A 16,863-nucleotide genomic window follows, 5' to 3' on the forward strand; every position below is an offset into this window, starting at 1 on the left:
GTCAGGACGCTGCAGCTTCTGGGACATTAGCTGCCCCCTGTGTGGCTGTGGCCTGGGAGGAGCCAGCTCCTTTCCTGCTTTGGGAACGTGTGTGACCACATGTGCCAGGACCCTGCCCGAGCCACGAGTCTTCCCGCAAAGACCTTCCACATCAGGAGAGTCCATATTGGCTATCATATTACATACACTGAGCCAGGCCAGCACACACACTCCACATGGCCACAAGGAAGTGAGGTTGGTGCTGTGGGGGTTCAGAGTGGCACCCACACAGAGGCCCAGGGCCCCCTGACCCAGAGATTGAGTCCTCAGTGTTAGCACCAGGCTGCAGGAGCCTCACAATCCCTTTTCCGTACCAAAGGACCAGGATACATCTTTTCAACCGGAAACACATCCAGAGGAAGAGCACAGCTGGCTGCTGTATCGGGACGCAGAGACAACCGAGGGCCGGACAGATGCATGACAGTCCACAGCTGAGGGGGCTTGGATGGAAGTGTCCCCACCGGCTCCCGTGTCTGGATACTTATATGTTTGAATACTTAGTCCCCAGCTGGTGGACCCACTTGGGAAGGATTAGGAGGGAGGTGTAGCTGTGCTGGAGGAGCTGTGACATTAGGTGTAGACTCAGGCCATTCGCAGTTAGCTCTCTGCTCTCTGCAGATGAAGACGTGGGCTCTCAGGTGGTACTCTGGCTGGCCACCCCTGTGCCGTGGCTCCATCATCATAAACTCTAAACCCCTGAGACCAGAAGCCCAATTAAATTTTTAAAAAATTTTTAAATCTTTTCAAAATATAAGTCTCCTTGGTCATGGTGTGTGTGTGTGTGTGTGTGTGTGTGTGTGTGTGTGTGTTTTCACAGCAATAGCAAAAGGAACTAAGAGGTTGGTAACAGGGAGTGACCTATTGCTGTGACAGGCCTAATCAATTGGATTTTTTTTTTCTTTTGAAGGAAATTGGAAAACTCTGGAACTTTGGAATAGGAAAGCTGTTAAGTGCAATAAGCAGAGCTTAGTGGGCTCCTACCAGGAGCTCGGACGACAGTCGTGCTGAGAGTGTGTGGACTATGGAAGTCCAACTCAAGAGGTTTCAGAGGAGGCCAGTACTAGCATTTGACCTAGACACCATTCTTGTGATATTTTTGGCAAAGAATTTGGGTGTCTTCTGCCCTTGTCCTAAGAATATGCCTGAAGCTAAATTGAAAAACAACAGAGTAATTTTTGGCAGAAGAGATTTTGAGACACTTCATGGTGGTTCTGTTGTGTGGTTATTAGTTACAGCTCTTACGGAGGTCTAAAAGAAATACAAAATGCACAGTTTGAAGAGAAGCAGAGCGCAAGAGAATTTAATGTTAGCACTGAGGGTCGTACAGAGGGAGATGAGGCCATTAAGGACAGACTTTGATCTTCACTGGAATAAAGGGAGGAGTATCCTCAGAGCAAGACCCCTCCCTACTAAGCTTGTGAAAATTAAAAGGCCCCAGGAAGGTCTTGCTCCTAAAAAGCAATAATAAATAAAACCAGGTGCAAATGTTATTAGAGGGATCCAGGGTTCACGCCAAGCAGGCAGTTGAACTTGGCAGCGTTGGCTGTGTGTTTCTGGCTGTCGGATCTGGAAGGATGCATTAGGAAGGGGGTTGTGCAATCTTCCATGGCTAAGGAAAGCTCCTGCAGCCAGGCGTGGTGGCAGAGGTATCACTGCATGAAGCTCTGAGAGCATCCTGCTCAAATGAGACCTGGATTGTGTTGACGACCCCATGATGTTGGAGATGCCAGAGCTGTGGGTGACCTGCCAGGGAGAGCTACAGATGGGGAGTGGAACCAACCCGAGAGACAGAACAAGAGGGAGAAAGCGGGACAGCAAGAGGGAGAGACCAGGGGAGGGAGAGAGGGGGGGAGCAAGAGAGAGAGGGAGAGAGCAGGAGAGCAAGAGAGACTTGGGAAGGAGAGAGGGGGGAGCAAGAGAGTGAGAGAGAGAGAGAGAAAGAGAGAGGGAGAGGGAGAGAGAGCAGGAGAGCAAGAGAGACCTGGGGAGGGAGAAAGAGGGGAGCAAGAGTGAGAAAGAGAGAGGGAGAGGGAGAGAGAGCAGGAGAGCAAGAGAGACCTGGGGAGGGAGAAAGAGGGGAGCAAGAGTGAGAGAGCGAGAGCAAGAGAAGGGGAATGAGAGAACACAGAAAGAGAAAAAGAGAGAGATGTTATAGTCAGCAAATCTGGAAGGGAAGAAGCAGCGAAGCTCTTTGACATTAGACATGAAGCTACAGGAGTTTGCCTGCTGTGTTCTGGCCTTGCTCTGGGCCATTATTTCCTCACTGTGCCCCTGTTCCTCCCTTTTGGGATGTTCTGTGCCATTGTTTGTTGGAAGTGTGTGCTGTGCTTTTGATTTTACAGGGGTTACAGTTAAGAGGTCGCCCCAAGTCTCAGAAGCCATGTTGGTTAGGACTTGTTATGGGGACTTTAAGCCATAGTCAATACACTTTGCATTATGGTATGGCCAAGAGCCTAGGGATGGGAGGAAATGGAATGTGGAGGTTTAGATGATAATGGCCCCCACAGGCTCGTATGTTTGAATCCTTAGTTTCCAATTGGTAGAATTGCTTGTGGATCAAGATATATGCTCTTAGGTGCTATTTTAGTGTCTTCAATAACACACACACACACACACACACACACACACACACACACACGCAGAGGGACCTCATGAAACAGGTGCTCTACTCATTTAACAACCTGCCCAGAAAGCCAGGTGGCGCATGCCTGTGATCCCAGCACTGGGAGAGGCAGAGACAGGCGGATCTCTGTGAGTTCAAGGCCAGTCTGGTCTACAAGTCAAGTCCAGGACAGCCAAGGCTACACAGAGAAACCTTGTCTTGAAAAAAAAAAAAAGCAAAAAGAAAAACAACAACGAAACTCTAACCCTCTGGAACCATAAGCTTAATTAAACTCTTTTGTTTATAAGTTGCCTTGGCCATGGTGTTCTGTCACAGCAAGAGAAAACTAACTAATTCAACTTCCCAGGGTACAGGTCCACAAGGGGACAAAGTCCCACTTCCCTGCCTGCTCAGAGCCCTAGAGCATGTCTCCTCTCATGGCCTTCCCTGAGGCTCCCAGCTGCTAGCAACCCTTGAAGAGTCTCACATCCAGCCCAGGCCCTGAACTTGCCCCATGAATGTGGTGGCCTCTCTTTGGGCCCCCATTTCCCTAGTTTTTGCCCCCCTCTGCACTCTAACCCTCTTTGAAGGGGGTTGTATTATCAAAACCACAGCTGGGAAGTAGAGTACACACCAGAAATGGCACTTGTGTAGATTCTGCCTCCACAGCATCTGCCTAGAATCCCTGGTAGAGCACCTGCTTAGAATTACCCAGTAAGGGGCTAGATGTGGCTCAGTGGTAGAGCTCCTGCCTAGAATACCCTAGTAAGAGGTTTGGAGTCTTGCCCAGTAGTGAGTGCTTGTCTAGGATTTGCCAGTAAGTGGCAAAAGATGTGGCTAAGTGTGTCTACCCAGCATGCATGAGGCTCTGTGTTATGTTCTCAATATTGCACATACATATGCACAGGGACCTAATTACCCAGGTGCTCTGCTTCTTTCTATTTATTGTGGCAGCACAGTGAGGCCTTGCTAAGATCACCTCCACCCGTCCCAGGCTGGCCAACCTGTGTGAATTCTGAGGCTGCTGTAGCAGAATCTCAACCAAACTCCTGGTCTTATGGTATGGTCCTGAACCCCAGGACCAATGAGTCAGCCTCATTTGCAAACAGATTAGACAAATCACGTCAAGGAGAGGCCATCCTATGGCCTTTGGCCCAGCACAGTACAACTGATGACTCAGACACCCACAGAGATGGAGACGGGAGCAGGAAGAGGTGATCTCGACCTCCGGCTTGCAGCTGGGGATGCTGGGAGAGTGAAATAGTTTTAATTTCGAAGTGTTCAGCATTGGACCCAGCTTGCTAAGGCAAGCGCTCAGCCACAGCAGCGATCCCGCGTCCTTGCTATCCTGCTTCCACAGTTACAGTTGGGTGTTGAGGAAACTGTGGCAGAACACTGTTGGGGTGCTGGCGGGGGCACTGTTGGGGAACCCTAAGATCTGGCTGTGACCACTGGCTTTCCCGAGTGTGTGGCTCCATCTCAGCCCACGCAGAGAGAGGCCCTAGCTTCACACTAAAGTGGCAGAGGAATGTGCCTACCGACCTTGAGATCAGAACTGAAGAGCGCTGGGAGAAGTCACGGCTACCTTGTCCCCAAAAGGCAAGATGCAGCTCCGTCTCCAAAGACACGAAGGTCTCCAGGCCACAGCCGCCACCGTGTGTCCTCCTGAACTGGGGGAGGCAGACCAGGACTGCGGCTGGGACAACCTGACGACACACATCTGCTCTGACAGGCCCAAGGCTGGTTAGAGTTCAGGGCCTCATTCTCACACCAGAGCACGCCAGCGCACGACAGTTACCCAGCACTCTGCAGTTCACACAGGCATCTCTACTCCACGTCACAGCCCCGGCACACACTGTCCTCATCAGCGATCCGTGGTCAGATGCCTCAGCTAACCCTGCCTGGGCCCTGCGGTTTACACCGTCTCGTTTAGGCAATGATGACCCTCAGTACCCGCCATACACATACATATCACACGTTCGCATGGGTCACAGAGGCTCGTGCATGGCCTCTTGTCACAGCACCCACAGTTTGTACACAGACTCCTATGCCACCTCGGGTAAGTGCCCAGTCAGTGGAGAGGGCCCGGTGGCCAGCAGCGCCATGTAGAAAGATGTGCCAGGTGACTTTCTTGTACCAGTGCAGACCATTTTCAGCCCAGGCCAGGAAGTGGTGGCGGAAGAAATGCAGAAGACCCTGGCCACAGAGCAGTTGGTGACAGAAACCAGGCCTCAGAAGAGCTGTATGTGCTGAGAAACGGGCAGGATGGGGGCAGGCACCTGTAGGGGAGGGCTGGGTGTGCCCCCCACCGGGTAGCCCCTGTAGAGGTGAATGCATGGGGCAGGGCAATAGGGCCTGAGGCCCAGCGAGGGTCTGGCTTCTCTCTCCTGAGACTCTGGTGAGATGCGAAAACTCACGCCGAGCCCGGGCCTGCCGGGTGAGTGTCTGACAGTGTGTAAATTCGGACAGGGCTGCCCGTCACCTTGCATGGCAGCTTCTCGTCCACCACACAGTCCCACGGGACCCTTGGTGTGCGGCAAGGGACCCTCCCTCTTCCCTGCTCCCATCTTCTCTTCCCTACTCCTTTCTGCCTCCTCCTCTCCCTCTTCTTTCTCCTCCTTTTTTCTCCCAACACTCCTGCCTTTTCCTCCCCTCCTCCCTCTCTTCTCTTCTTCCCCTCCTCCTCACACTTCCACATCTTCCTCCTCTTCCTCCCTCCCTCCTTTTTCTCTCCCTCTTTACCCTCTTCTCTCTTCATGCTCCTCCCTCTACTCCTCCCTCTTTCCTTTCCTCCCCATTTGTCCCTCTCCTACACTCCTGCCTCCTGCTCCTTTTCTCTCCTTCCTCTCCTCTCTCTATTCCCCTTCTTCCTTCTCCCCACACTCCTTCCCCCTCCTTTTCCTTACACCCCTGCTTCCTCCCCCTCTTCTCTCTCTCCTTTTGCCCTCACTCTCTTCTCCCTCCTCTCTCTCCTCACGAACCTGCTCTTCCTTTCTCTTTTTCCTTCCCCCTCCTTCCTCCTTCCTTCTTTTCCACCCCTCACCTCTTCCTTCTAAGTCACCTGTTCCCCAGACACACCCCAGCCTCTCCTCTGCAATCAGGAAATCAGGACTGTGACAGCCCCCTCCCGCTGCCGTTCTCCCCTTCTCTCCTCCCAGCCTCCCATCTCCTACAGATTCAAGGAGATCCCCTCTCCTCTGTGGTGCCCCCCAAGTCTGGGGGCCTCATTGGGGAGCTGCGGCCTCCCTCCCATGCCAGGTGTCTGGAGGTTCCCTTACCAGGGAGTGTGGGGTAGGTCACCCCAGGACCTTGGGGTTACAAAGTGAGTCAATTCAAGAAAAACGCTGAGCAAACACCAGCCTGGGTGCGGCTCAGGTGGAGCCAGAGCTAAACCACACCAGGCCCGGGAATGAGGGGCAAAGGCAGGGTGCAAAGGGAACACACAGAGGGGTCACTGCACTCAGGGGCGGGGTCAGGTCTCTTCTCATCCTGGGTCTAGGAAAGGAAAAATTCCTTCTGGAAAGTTCCAGAAGGACAAGCAACTTGCACAGCCGTGCAGCTGGCTCAAGGCTGGCCTCTCTTTGACCCACGTCAGGGTGGCTTCTGCCTGCCCACAGAATGGGGATTTCCAGTGTGGATCCCTGCCCCTGTGTCTTCCAGGAGCTCTCTCAACCACTCTAGGCCCAGAGCCTCACATCAGGGGCTACAGCGGGTGGACTGAAGGCCTTGTGTCCACAAGTCAGAGCTCTCTGGCCACATACCGGGTCATCAGAGCAGGGGCTCAGTCCCGTTCTGTTCAGAGAATACAGTGAGCCATGGTGAGCTACAGTGTTCTGCTGGGGAAAGGCAGACAAAGAAAACCAGGCCCAGGGCTACTCAGGAGCTGAAAGGGGAGAGACAGCTAGGGTGGTGGTCAGCACCTAAGCCGGGTGGCCACGGTACCTCATGAGCAGAGGTGCCCCAGTGGCTAGGCTCAGCCACTCTGCCTGACTTCCACAGGGGTGGCTGTGCCAGGCACCCAGAAGACAGACAAGGTGGAATGCCCTGTCTTGCCCTGCCCTATCCTGCCCTGCCCTGCCCTGAAGAAACCCTGAGACCACTAGGAAAGTCAGTAGAGAATCTAAGGACGGTGAATCTAAAGGGGCCCCAGCTCTGGGGGTCTGAGAGGTACCACACAGAGCCATGCCCCAAGAGCTGGACAGTGCCACCCAGAGCCGGAAGGGGGTTTCATGGAGGTATGCCCCAGGCAAGGGCCAAGAGAGATACAGGCCCCCCACACATGCCAGGAGGGGGAGGCTTACACAGAGAGCTAGGGCTGGGAACCCAGGAGGAAGCAGGAGCAGAGCAAGCCCACAGTTATCACTGCCTTATTATCGCTCTCTGTCACTGTCCCTGCTCCCTTGGAAGATGAAGAAACCGAGGCTGAGAGGAGGCAGGTAACTACCTCCTTTGTTTTCCTGCAGTTTCTTGATACCAGGTGGCTGGTCTCACCAGCTTCTTACATCCTCCACCCGGGCCACGAGGATCATCCAAGAGGCTCACGAGCTAAAGACCCCAAGGGGACACAGTGATGGCCCAGCGCACCCAGGTCCACTCAGAAGCCACAGGCAGTAAAACCAGGATGGTGGGTCATGCCTGTTCCTAGTGCTCAAGAGGCTGAGGCAGAAAGGTGAGGAGTTTCAGGCTAGCCTTGGCTACGTTCAGATCAAGACTCTTCCGTAAATGAAAAACAAACAAGTAGCTAGAGAGACAGACAGACAGGTAGACAGAAGGTAGACAGATACATGCATGCACACAGAGATGGACAGAGATGGATGGATGTCTCCACTGCAGGGAGGGACATAGCCAGGGACCTTCTTGCTAGGCTCCTGCAAACCCGTGCCATAAGCTTTCTCCAAATACTCAAAGTCGCAGCTCCCACCGAATGCCCCACCGGCCCGCCCAGTGCCACCCGGGGCCAGGCCCAGCGATGTTTACCAGGGCCCTGACAGAGCCCTTTGTGTACTCACTGGCAGTCGGAGAACGTGGGGCGGTAGAAGAAGGGCGGTACTTTGGACTCGAATGTGGCTCTGGCGGCCATGTTCCCGTGAGATGCCATGAACTGCAAGAGAGGGGGCAGGGTCAGAGCCAGGGAGCCCCAGACCCGGGGAACAGTGCTGGTGCCGGGCGACTGCTTTTCCTCGGGCCACTACAAGGTCATCTGATCCGGGATGTCAAGCGCTTAGCCGGTCCTGGGGACAGGACTCTGGAACCCTCCTGTCTCGGGGACATGAGCTCCCAGGGGGCAGCGAGGGACAGGATATAGAAGGAAGGCCCTAAAGAAAGGTTTGTGAAGCCAGGTGTGGTGGTGCAGGCCTGTTATCACAGCACTCCGGGAGGCAGAGGCAGGCTGATCGCTGTGAGTTGGAGGCCAGCCTGGTCTACAAAGCGAGTCAGGACAGCCAAGGCTACACAGAGAAACCCTGTCTCAAATAAAATTAAAATAATAAAATAAAATAAAGGTCCCTGAGGTGGCCCAAAAGGTTAAGATGCCTTTCCCACACACCAGACAACCTGAGCTCCATTCCTAGGAACCTTGGAGGAAGAATCAAACTGAGTCCCAGAGTTTGTCCTCTGATCACCACATGTACATGGCATGTGTGTGCCCTCACCGGTTCACACATCATGCACACGTTTGCACACACCATAATATAATAAGCCAAAACTGGGAGCCAATGACGTGGCTCAGTGTCATGAAGCCTAAAAACCTGGGTTAGATCCTTGGGACCTACACTAAGGAGAGGACCAACTCCTGGCCGTTGTCCTCTGACCTCCACACACACCATACACGTGTGCACCCTCACACACACACATGTACATACAAACACACAAATAAACAACTGTGATAACATTTTAAAAGCAAGTCATAGACCTGCAAGATGGCTCAGTAGATAAGGTGCTTGTTGTTTATTAAATTAAATATTAGAAAGCAACCCTCCATGGCTGGAGATGGAGCTCAGCAGTAGAGCCCCTGCCTAGAATCCCCCAGTGAGGGGCTGGGGTGTGGTTCAGTGGTAGAGCACCTGCCTAGAATCCCCCAGTGAGGGGCTGGGGTGTGGCTCAGTGACAATGTACCGGCCTAGAATCCCCCAGGAAGGGGTGAGTAGCACCGGGATCCATAGTTGGTACTGAAATAAAACAAACAACTCTCAGGGCCTGAGAAGATCCAATGGTGCAGAGACACCCTCTTGTAGTCCAGCGATGGCAAGATGGAAGTCAGAGACAAGTGAAAGCTCAATGGCCAGCTAGCCTAGCCTACGGGCAAAGTTACAGGCCAACAGGAGACCCTGTCACAGACCAAAAGGAGAAGGTGCCTGAGAAAGGTATGACACCTGAGGCTGTCCCCTGACCTCCAAACACACCTGTATCCATACACACATGTATACTGGGCGACAAACAGCCAGTTCTCAGAGTCTGTCTGAGTATGTTGTAAACCACAACAAAAAAGGTTGATCAGTTTGACTAAGCCAAGACAAAAAATTTTCATGACAAAAACCACCATGAGTAAAACCAAGACACCCTTGAAAACCTATTTTCTCTGAGCCTGCTTCTTAGTGGGTGAGTTTCCTGACAAGAAACCCCAAGGGGGTGAAAGCAGTGAAGACGGAGAGGCCACCAAGAGAGCAGAGAGAAGGCTGAGGCAAGAAACCTCTCTTGGGTCCTTTGGCTCAAGAGGAGGGAATTCCCACTCGCCTTGGGAAGGGCACCCACGCAGCCAGGTCAGCTGGGATGGGATGCAGCCTCCCGCAGTTTGACTGGAGCCCTGTAAGCAGCTGTGGTGGAATCTGGCAAGTCTCTCACAGGCTGGCAAGCTGCCTGGCCTCTGACCTTCCTCCTCCACCTCTAAGAATTTGGGTCACCAATGAGTTTCCAGAAGCACAAATGTCATACTGTGAAGCAGCTTGGGGGACCCAATGGTGGCAGAGAGAAGGAACTGAAAGCAAACCAAGGCTTGTCATCCTCGTCCTCAGGAGGCTGAGGCAGTAGGATCTGAGTGTGAGACTGCTCTGGGCTATATAGAGGGACTAAGCCTCAAGAACGAAAGAGAAAGGGAAGTGGGAGGCGCTGATGTTTATGTAATCTTGGCACTCAGAGGAGCAGCAAGAAGATCTGGAGAATAAGGTCATCCTTGGCTACACGGTGAGCTAAGGCCAGCCTGGGCTACATGAGACCCTGTCTCCAAAAACCGAGAAGGTGGGGGGAGGGAAAGAGAAAGGGAGAGGAATGATAAAGAAAGAGGAAACAGAAGGGGAAAGAAAGAATAACCGAAGTGTCCACCCGGAGGGGAGTGGGCAAGGCCATGGCGGTCTACATACTCCAGAGACTATGGTGGACTATATGAAAGATGAAAAAGTCCCTGTGTGGGGGTTAGAGACACATGCATGCTCATACAGGCAGACACCTCTCCAAAAGAAGCACAGAACACTGGTCCCTGGTGGCTCCCGGGGTGAGGAGGAGGTGACAGGTCAAAGCCAGGGGGAGCAGGGACTCTCAGTCCATCAACGCTTGGCTGGGCCTGGTGAGTGTGCCCTGAGCACAGCAGTAGCAAATTATTAAAACACATTTACTAGCAGGCTTGGCGGCACCTGACAATCATCCCGACTACTCTGAAGGTTGGGAGAGGAAGACTAAGGAGCAGGCCAGCCTGGGCTACGGCGAGGTCCTGTCTAAAGAAAACACATTTTCAGTTATGCTTATTTCTTTATGCAGCGTTGGCTGTCCTGGACTTGCTTTGTAAACCAGGCTGGCCTTGAACTCTCAGAGATCCATCTGTCTCTATCCACAGCCACGGCACCCAGCTTGTATTTCCCTTTTTAAAAGTCAGGGTCTCCCTATGGTATCCCTGACTGGCCTGGAGCTTGTTACGTAAATCAGGCTGACCTTAAACGCTGCCTGCCTCTCCTCCCCAAGTGCTGGGATTAAGGCATGCACCACCGTGTTCAATCACACACACACACACACACACACACACACACACGTCTTTATGTACTGTGTGTGCGCATGCCCGTGTGCAGCAGCACACACGTGGAAGTCAGAGGTCAGTTCTCTCCTTCCACCGTGTGGGCTCCAAGGATTAGACCCACAGACTGAAACCATGGTTTCAGGCTTTATAGCTAATGCCTTTATTTACCTGCCACACGGTTGCACTGGCCACAGACGACAGTGATGTTTATTTAACACATCTATCTATCTATCTATCTATCTATCTATCTATCTATCATCTATCAATGTCTGCCTGCATGCCAGAAGACACCAGATATGACTAGAGATGGTTGTGAGCCACCACGTGGTTGCTGGGAATTGAACTCAGGTCCTCTGGAAGAACAGCCAAATACTCTTAACCTCTGAGCCATCTCTCCAGCCCTCAGAAAGTAATTTTTTAAAAACAGATCTTATACAAAAGTCTTGACAAAAGTAAGTCAAGAGAGGTGATTGAGAGGTGATGTATGCCTGCGGTCCTATTATTACTTGGGAGCCAGAGACAGGAGGATCAGTGTTCAAATATGTAGCCAGCTCCAGGCTAGCCTGAGATACATGAGGCCCTGTCCCTGAAAACCAAACTGGACAGCTAAGGAGCACTGAGAACAGTATGCAGTCTTGAGATGCAAGGCTGCAGTGCAGGGAGTGCAAGACAGAAAGGAGGACGGGCCTCTGGACGGGCCTCTGTGGTCCAAGTCCAAATTCCTCCAAGAGCCTGCGAGCCGCTCTCCATCCTGGGCTGATGCTCCCTTCCCCAGCTGCAGTCACACATGGGCAAGGACAACGCTATCCAACCCTCTGGTCTCTGCCGGGATTGCCCCATGGAATCACTAGATCAGGCCAGCCTGCCCTGAACACAGAGTCCAAGACTAATTGGCTGCTTCCTCTAGGATGGTGAAGAGCGTGACTTGGAAGACTGCCAAGTCCAACTGCCTACCATCTCCCAGCAGGTGGTCGGTGCGTGGCTCAGGGGTAGAGCACCTGCCTAGCACATGTGGGCTCTCTCTCTAGTGGGGGACAAACAGAGAGAGGGAATCAGGATGTTTGGCAAAAAGGTTTCTACTGCAAAATAAATGTCCTACTTGAGGTCCAACACTATGAACCCACCAAGTGCCAGGGACTCGCCTTACCTGGGTCCCGAAGGTACTCCCAGGGCAGAGAACACCCTCTGGTCCTGGGCACAGGTGTCTACAGGTCTGACCTCGGCCTAGCTGATGGCCTGAGCTGAGTTTCCAACAGGCTCCACTGATGGGCAAGCAGAATCCAGCAGCCCGCTAACTAAACCAGCTTCTGTCCTCTGTCCCTCCTCACTCCCATAGCAGGGCTGGGCCCTACTCACCTTCCCCTGGACTAGTGGTCTTTCAGCCCGGGGGTTGGGACCCCTTTAGGGTCAAATGACCCTTATTTAGGGGTTGCTTAAGACTGTCTGCATATCAGATATTCATGTTATTATTCATAACGGTAGCAAAATTAGTTATGAAGTAGCAACAAAAATAATTTTATGATGGGGGCCATAACATGAGGAAGCATATTAAAGGGTCACACCTTTAGGAAGGTTGAGACCACTGATCTGGACCATGGCCTCCCTAAACCCTCACCCCACAGTCTCTCTCACTAGTACTCAGGGACTGTCTGCATATTAATCAGATCTATCACCAAACTCCAAGTCCTGCACCACAGCCCCCTTAGGAGTTGGTAGAACACCTGCCTAGAATTCCCCAGTGAGGGGCTGGGGTGTGGCTCAGTGGTCACCTGCCTAGAATCCCCCAGTGAGGGGCTGGGGTATGGCTCAGTGGTCACCTGCCTAGAATCCCCCAGTGAGGGGCTGGGGTGTGGCTCAGTGGTCACCTGCCTAGAATCCCCCAGTGAGGGGCTAGGGGTGTGTGGCTCAGTGGTAGAGCCTCTGCCTAGAATCCCCCAGTGAGGAGCTGGGGTGTGGCTCAGTGGTCACCTGCCTAGAATCCCCCAGTGAGGGGGTGGGTGTGGCTTAGTAGTGGAGCTCATCACCCTATGCTGGGAATATGTTTGCTCAACCCATCACTGTTTCCTCATCTCCATGTGGATTTGTCCCATGCTGGCCCCACACTCTGCCTAGTTGCAGCAGACCAGTTTCCCTGTGTCCTGGGCTTGTGTTCCCCATTTCCCGCACCTGCTTTTTCAGGGGGTAGCAATGCTTTTGCCTTGCTCAGCTCCCCTAGCCTGGCACACAGTAGATGTCCATGTGCTTTTGTGAGATGAATGGATAGATGTATGTGTGGGTGGGTGGATGCATATATGCATGCATAGAAAGCTGGGGATGGACAGGCAGGTGGGTGTTTGGATGGATGGATAGATGGATGGATGGATGGATGGATGGATGGATGCCTGATTGCACAGCCGGATGAATGGATGGATACATAGCTGCATGAATGACTGGGTGGGTGGGTGGATGAATGTATAGGTGGATGAACAGATACACAGATAGATAAATGGATACCCAGGTGAGTGAATGGGTAGATGGACGGAGGAACGAGTGGGTGGGTGGCTGGGTGGATGGATGGATGGAAGTCTGGGCGGACAGATGGACAAGTGCTTTGATTTTTGTTACCACGTGGCTCCCCAGAAGGATCAGAAATGAAACTGTTGCTTTCAGCTAGCCCAAGTCTCCTCGGGCAACAGAACTCCTCATGGGCCACTGCCCGAGACAGCCCAGACTCCCAGGTGACCTGGAGATGAGGGAGCGAGGATCACCCCACACATGGACACAGGGTTGTCCATGCCCCTCACTCCATCCAGCGCCCCTCTCCTGACCCATACCTCAACTTGGGCCTCATCCCAGGCATCCAGGCGGACTGACTTCACCTTGCTGACCTGGGGGATGTTCCGGTGGATCCCAGAGCAGCTCAGACAGATGAACACACCCAGGGTGTAGGACGCCCAGTCAGGATCTAGAAGGGAAGGGCAGAGGTCAAGGAAGTTCAGCCAAGACTCCAGAGCATGCCCACAAAGAAAGCTCAGTCTGAGACCAATAGAGATCCATGGCAGGAGGTGGTGGGGATGGAACTCAGGGCCTTGTGCACACAAGGCAAGAGCTCTACCACTGAGCCACACCCCAGCCACTCACTAGGGCAATGGTTCTCAATCTGTGGGTCATACCCCCTTTAGGGTTTAAGTTACTATTTCCCAGGGGTTACATATCAGATATCCCGCATATCAGACATTTACATTATTATCCATAATCATAGAAAATTATAGTTAGGAAGCAGAAACAAAATATTTTTATAGTTGGGGGGGTCACCACAACATGAGGAACTGTATTAAAGGACCACAGCCTTAGGAAGGTTGAGAACCACTGCACTAGGGGATTCTAGGCAGAGCTCAACCCCTGAGCCACACCTCCTGACTATCACTGGGAACTCTAGGCAGGGGCTCTACCACTGAGCCACACCCCAGCCCCTCACTGGGGGATTCTAGGCAGGTGCTCTACCACTGAGCCACACCCTAGCCCCTCACTGGGGGATTCTAGGCAGGGGCTCTACCACTGAGCCACACCTAGCCCCTCACTGGGGGATTCTAGGCAGGAGCTCTACCACCATGCGATGCCCACAGCTGTCTTTACTCTTTGAGACACAGTCTCAGTAAGTTACTGAGGATGGACTCACTCTGTAACCCAGGAAGACCTTGAACTTTTGACTCCTACTTCAGCTCCCAGGTTGCTGAGATTGCCTACCCAGTCCTGTTTCAGCTAAGAATCTCTAAAAATAATTTTCAATTATTTTCATCTATTTTTTAAATTTTAAAAATCCTATGTGTCTGGGTCTCTTGCCTGAATGTATGTGTATCACGTGTGCCAAGGAAGCCAGAAATTAGATCCTGGGAATGGAGTTGCAGATGGTTGTGAGCGCTGGGAATTGAACCTTGGTCCTCGGAAAGATCAGCAAGACCCTTAACCACTGAGCTATCTCTCCAGCCCTGCATTTATCTACCTATTTTTGTATATACCCGTGAATGTGTGTGAGTGCATGTGTCATGGTGTGGAGGTCAGAGGGCAACTTGTGGGAGTCAGTTTTCTCCTTGCACAACGTGGGCCCTGGGGAACTGAACTCAGACCATCAGTCTTGGCAACAACTGATTTTACCCACTGAGCCATCTTGCCAAGCAAGAATGTCTAATTACTTAAAAGACTGATGTGGCCAAGCTTTGACAAAGAGGCAGAACATCTGGGATGCGCATGTGTCAAGGGTAGGAAAATGAATTTGCTCTGCTTGTTGCCTTAAAGCCAACTTGGCATTTCCTTCCTTCCTTCCTTCCTTCCTTCCTTCCTTCCTTCCTTCCTTCCTTTCTCATATAACTCAGGCTGGCCTCAAATTTGCTATGTAGGTGAGGCTGACCTTGAACTCCTCATTCGTCCAAATAACTGTGATGACAGGCATGTATCATGAGATTCACCAGCAACCTGTGCTGCACCTGAGCATAGTATACAAATAGTATATTGAATAAAATACTGACACAGTAGACTACATATTATATAACCTGTCACTGCTAGATTCCCACCTGAGACGGAAACACACGCCCCTCAAGAGACACCTCTACCTGTGGCAGTTGTGTGTGGCTATGGGTATATTTCATTTTCACACACGCATTGTTTGTACGTGTGCCTGTGCTCTCCTGCACATGTCCATTTGGAACACTTCCCCGTGGACCTCTGCCTTGTCTTTTGATGCAGGTGCACCTAGAGCCAGCCATTTCAGTTAGACTGCCTGGCCATCCAGGACAGGGCTGAGCTCATCCCCAGAGCCTCCTCCTGACCCGGTGAATCCTGTTGACAGGATACGGCCCTTCCAAGTGCTGATTCATGGCTGGGACTCTGTCCTGATAGCTGCACTGCTGCCCCTGAGGGACCAAGGGCAGCGAGAGGGAGCAGTGCAAGGCTGGAGGGGACAGTCCTGTTTTCCTAACGAACCAGGCTTTTCCATGGATGCTGGGGATTCGAACTCAGATCCTCATGCCTGCAGACCTGTGGTAGTAAATTCTGATTTTCAACTAAGTTTGTTATTAGCAAAGCCCACTTTGGTGAGGGCTCTGATCCGGGCAAGAGATTATTAATTCTTTGATACGTGCATAAGATGACATCATTTTTGGGAGGTGGTAAAAAGCAGGAAGGAGTCTGGTTAAAGGAAGCAGGTGAGTCAGGGTGCGGCCTTGGGGACATACCTCACTCTGGCCACTTCTGGCATTCATCACTTTCCTCTGCTTCCTCCCCACGGTGATGTGAGCTGGGCCGCTCCTCCACCCCTCCCCAGCATGACAGACTGACACCCCTGAAGTCCATAGGCAAAAGACCTTTTGATGCCACACAAGAGCCTGACTAGCACAGGATCCAATGATACATAAACGTCACAAACAACCGGGGCTTCGACCAGGAATTCAATTGGTTTAACACTTGAAAATCAAACAGCAGCTGGACAGCGACGCCCACCTGTAATTCCAGCACTCAGGGAGGCAGAGGTGGATCTCTGTGAGTTCGGGGCCAGCCTGGTCTACAGAGTGAGTTCCAGGCACAGAGAAATCCTGTCTTGAAAAACCAAATAAATAAATAGGAAGGGAGGGAGGAAGGAAGGAAGGAAGAGAAAAACCATAGGATCACCTCAATGCAGAAATAGCATTTGACAAAAATGCAGCATCCTGATTTCAAACAAACAAACAAACAACCCTCTCTGAGACTAAAAGGAGAGGAACTTCCCCACAGAGCAGGTGAAAGGCTTTAAGCGGGCATCGTAACTACTTCCTCTGTGGGCAGGATCCTACTCTGTATTGTACTGGGGACGCCAGTGAAATCAGGCAATGAAAAGAAATAAAAAGTACCCAGATGGGGAAGAAGAGATAAGCCCGTTTTAATTCAGGCAACAAGATCATCTAAGAAACCTCTGGTGGCTACAGTCTCAGCATTCTGGAGGCTGAGGCAGGGGGATTGTGAGTGCCAGGGCAGCCTGGGTGGGCTCCATAGTAAGATCTTGCTCCAAAACCAAAACCAAACAGAAAATGTAAAATCTTCTGATAAAATTTCTAAAACTAACACAAGTATTTAGCAAGGTTGCAGAACATGAAACAAACAAAAATCTACTGTTTCTATAGACAGTGCAAACAACTGGAATTTGAAAATTAAAACACACAAACACACACACGCACGCACACACACACATTTACATGGGGCTAATGAGCTG

The 16,863-nt window shown here is 51.9% G+C and overlaps 1 protein-coding gene across 1 annotated transcript in view; it reads right to left on the reverse strand.

Annotated features, from left to right (window-relative positions):
* The window catches only part of Adap1 (ArfGAP with dual PH domains 1), a 51,886-nt gene that overhangs the window by 20,290 nt on the left and 14,733 nt on the right, over window positions 1-16,863 (reverse strand). Inside the window, exons 2-3 of the mRNA XM_021640718.2 lie at window positions 13,457-13,587; window positions 7,651-7,742 (exon numbers count right to left, since the gene is read on the reverse strand). Of these exons, the coding sequence (XP_021496393.1) occupies window positions 7,651-7,742; window positions 13,457-13,587 (223 nt within the window). The remainder of the gene's footprint in view (window positions 1-7,650; window positions 7,743-13,456; window positions 13,588-16,863) is intronic.

Source organism: Meriones unguiculatus, chromosome 15 (genome assembly GCF_030254825.1).
Source record: "Meriones unguiculatus strain TT.TT164.6M chromosome 15, Bangor_MerUng_6.1, whole genome shotgun sequence".
Lineage (NCBI taxonomy): Eukaryota > Metazoa > Chordata > Mammalia > Rodentia > Muridae > Meriones > Meriones unguiculatus.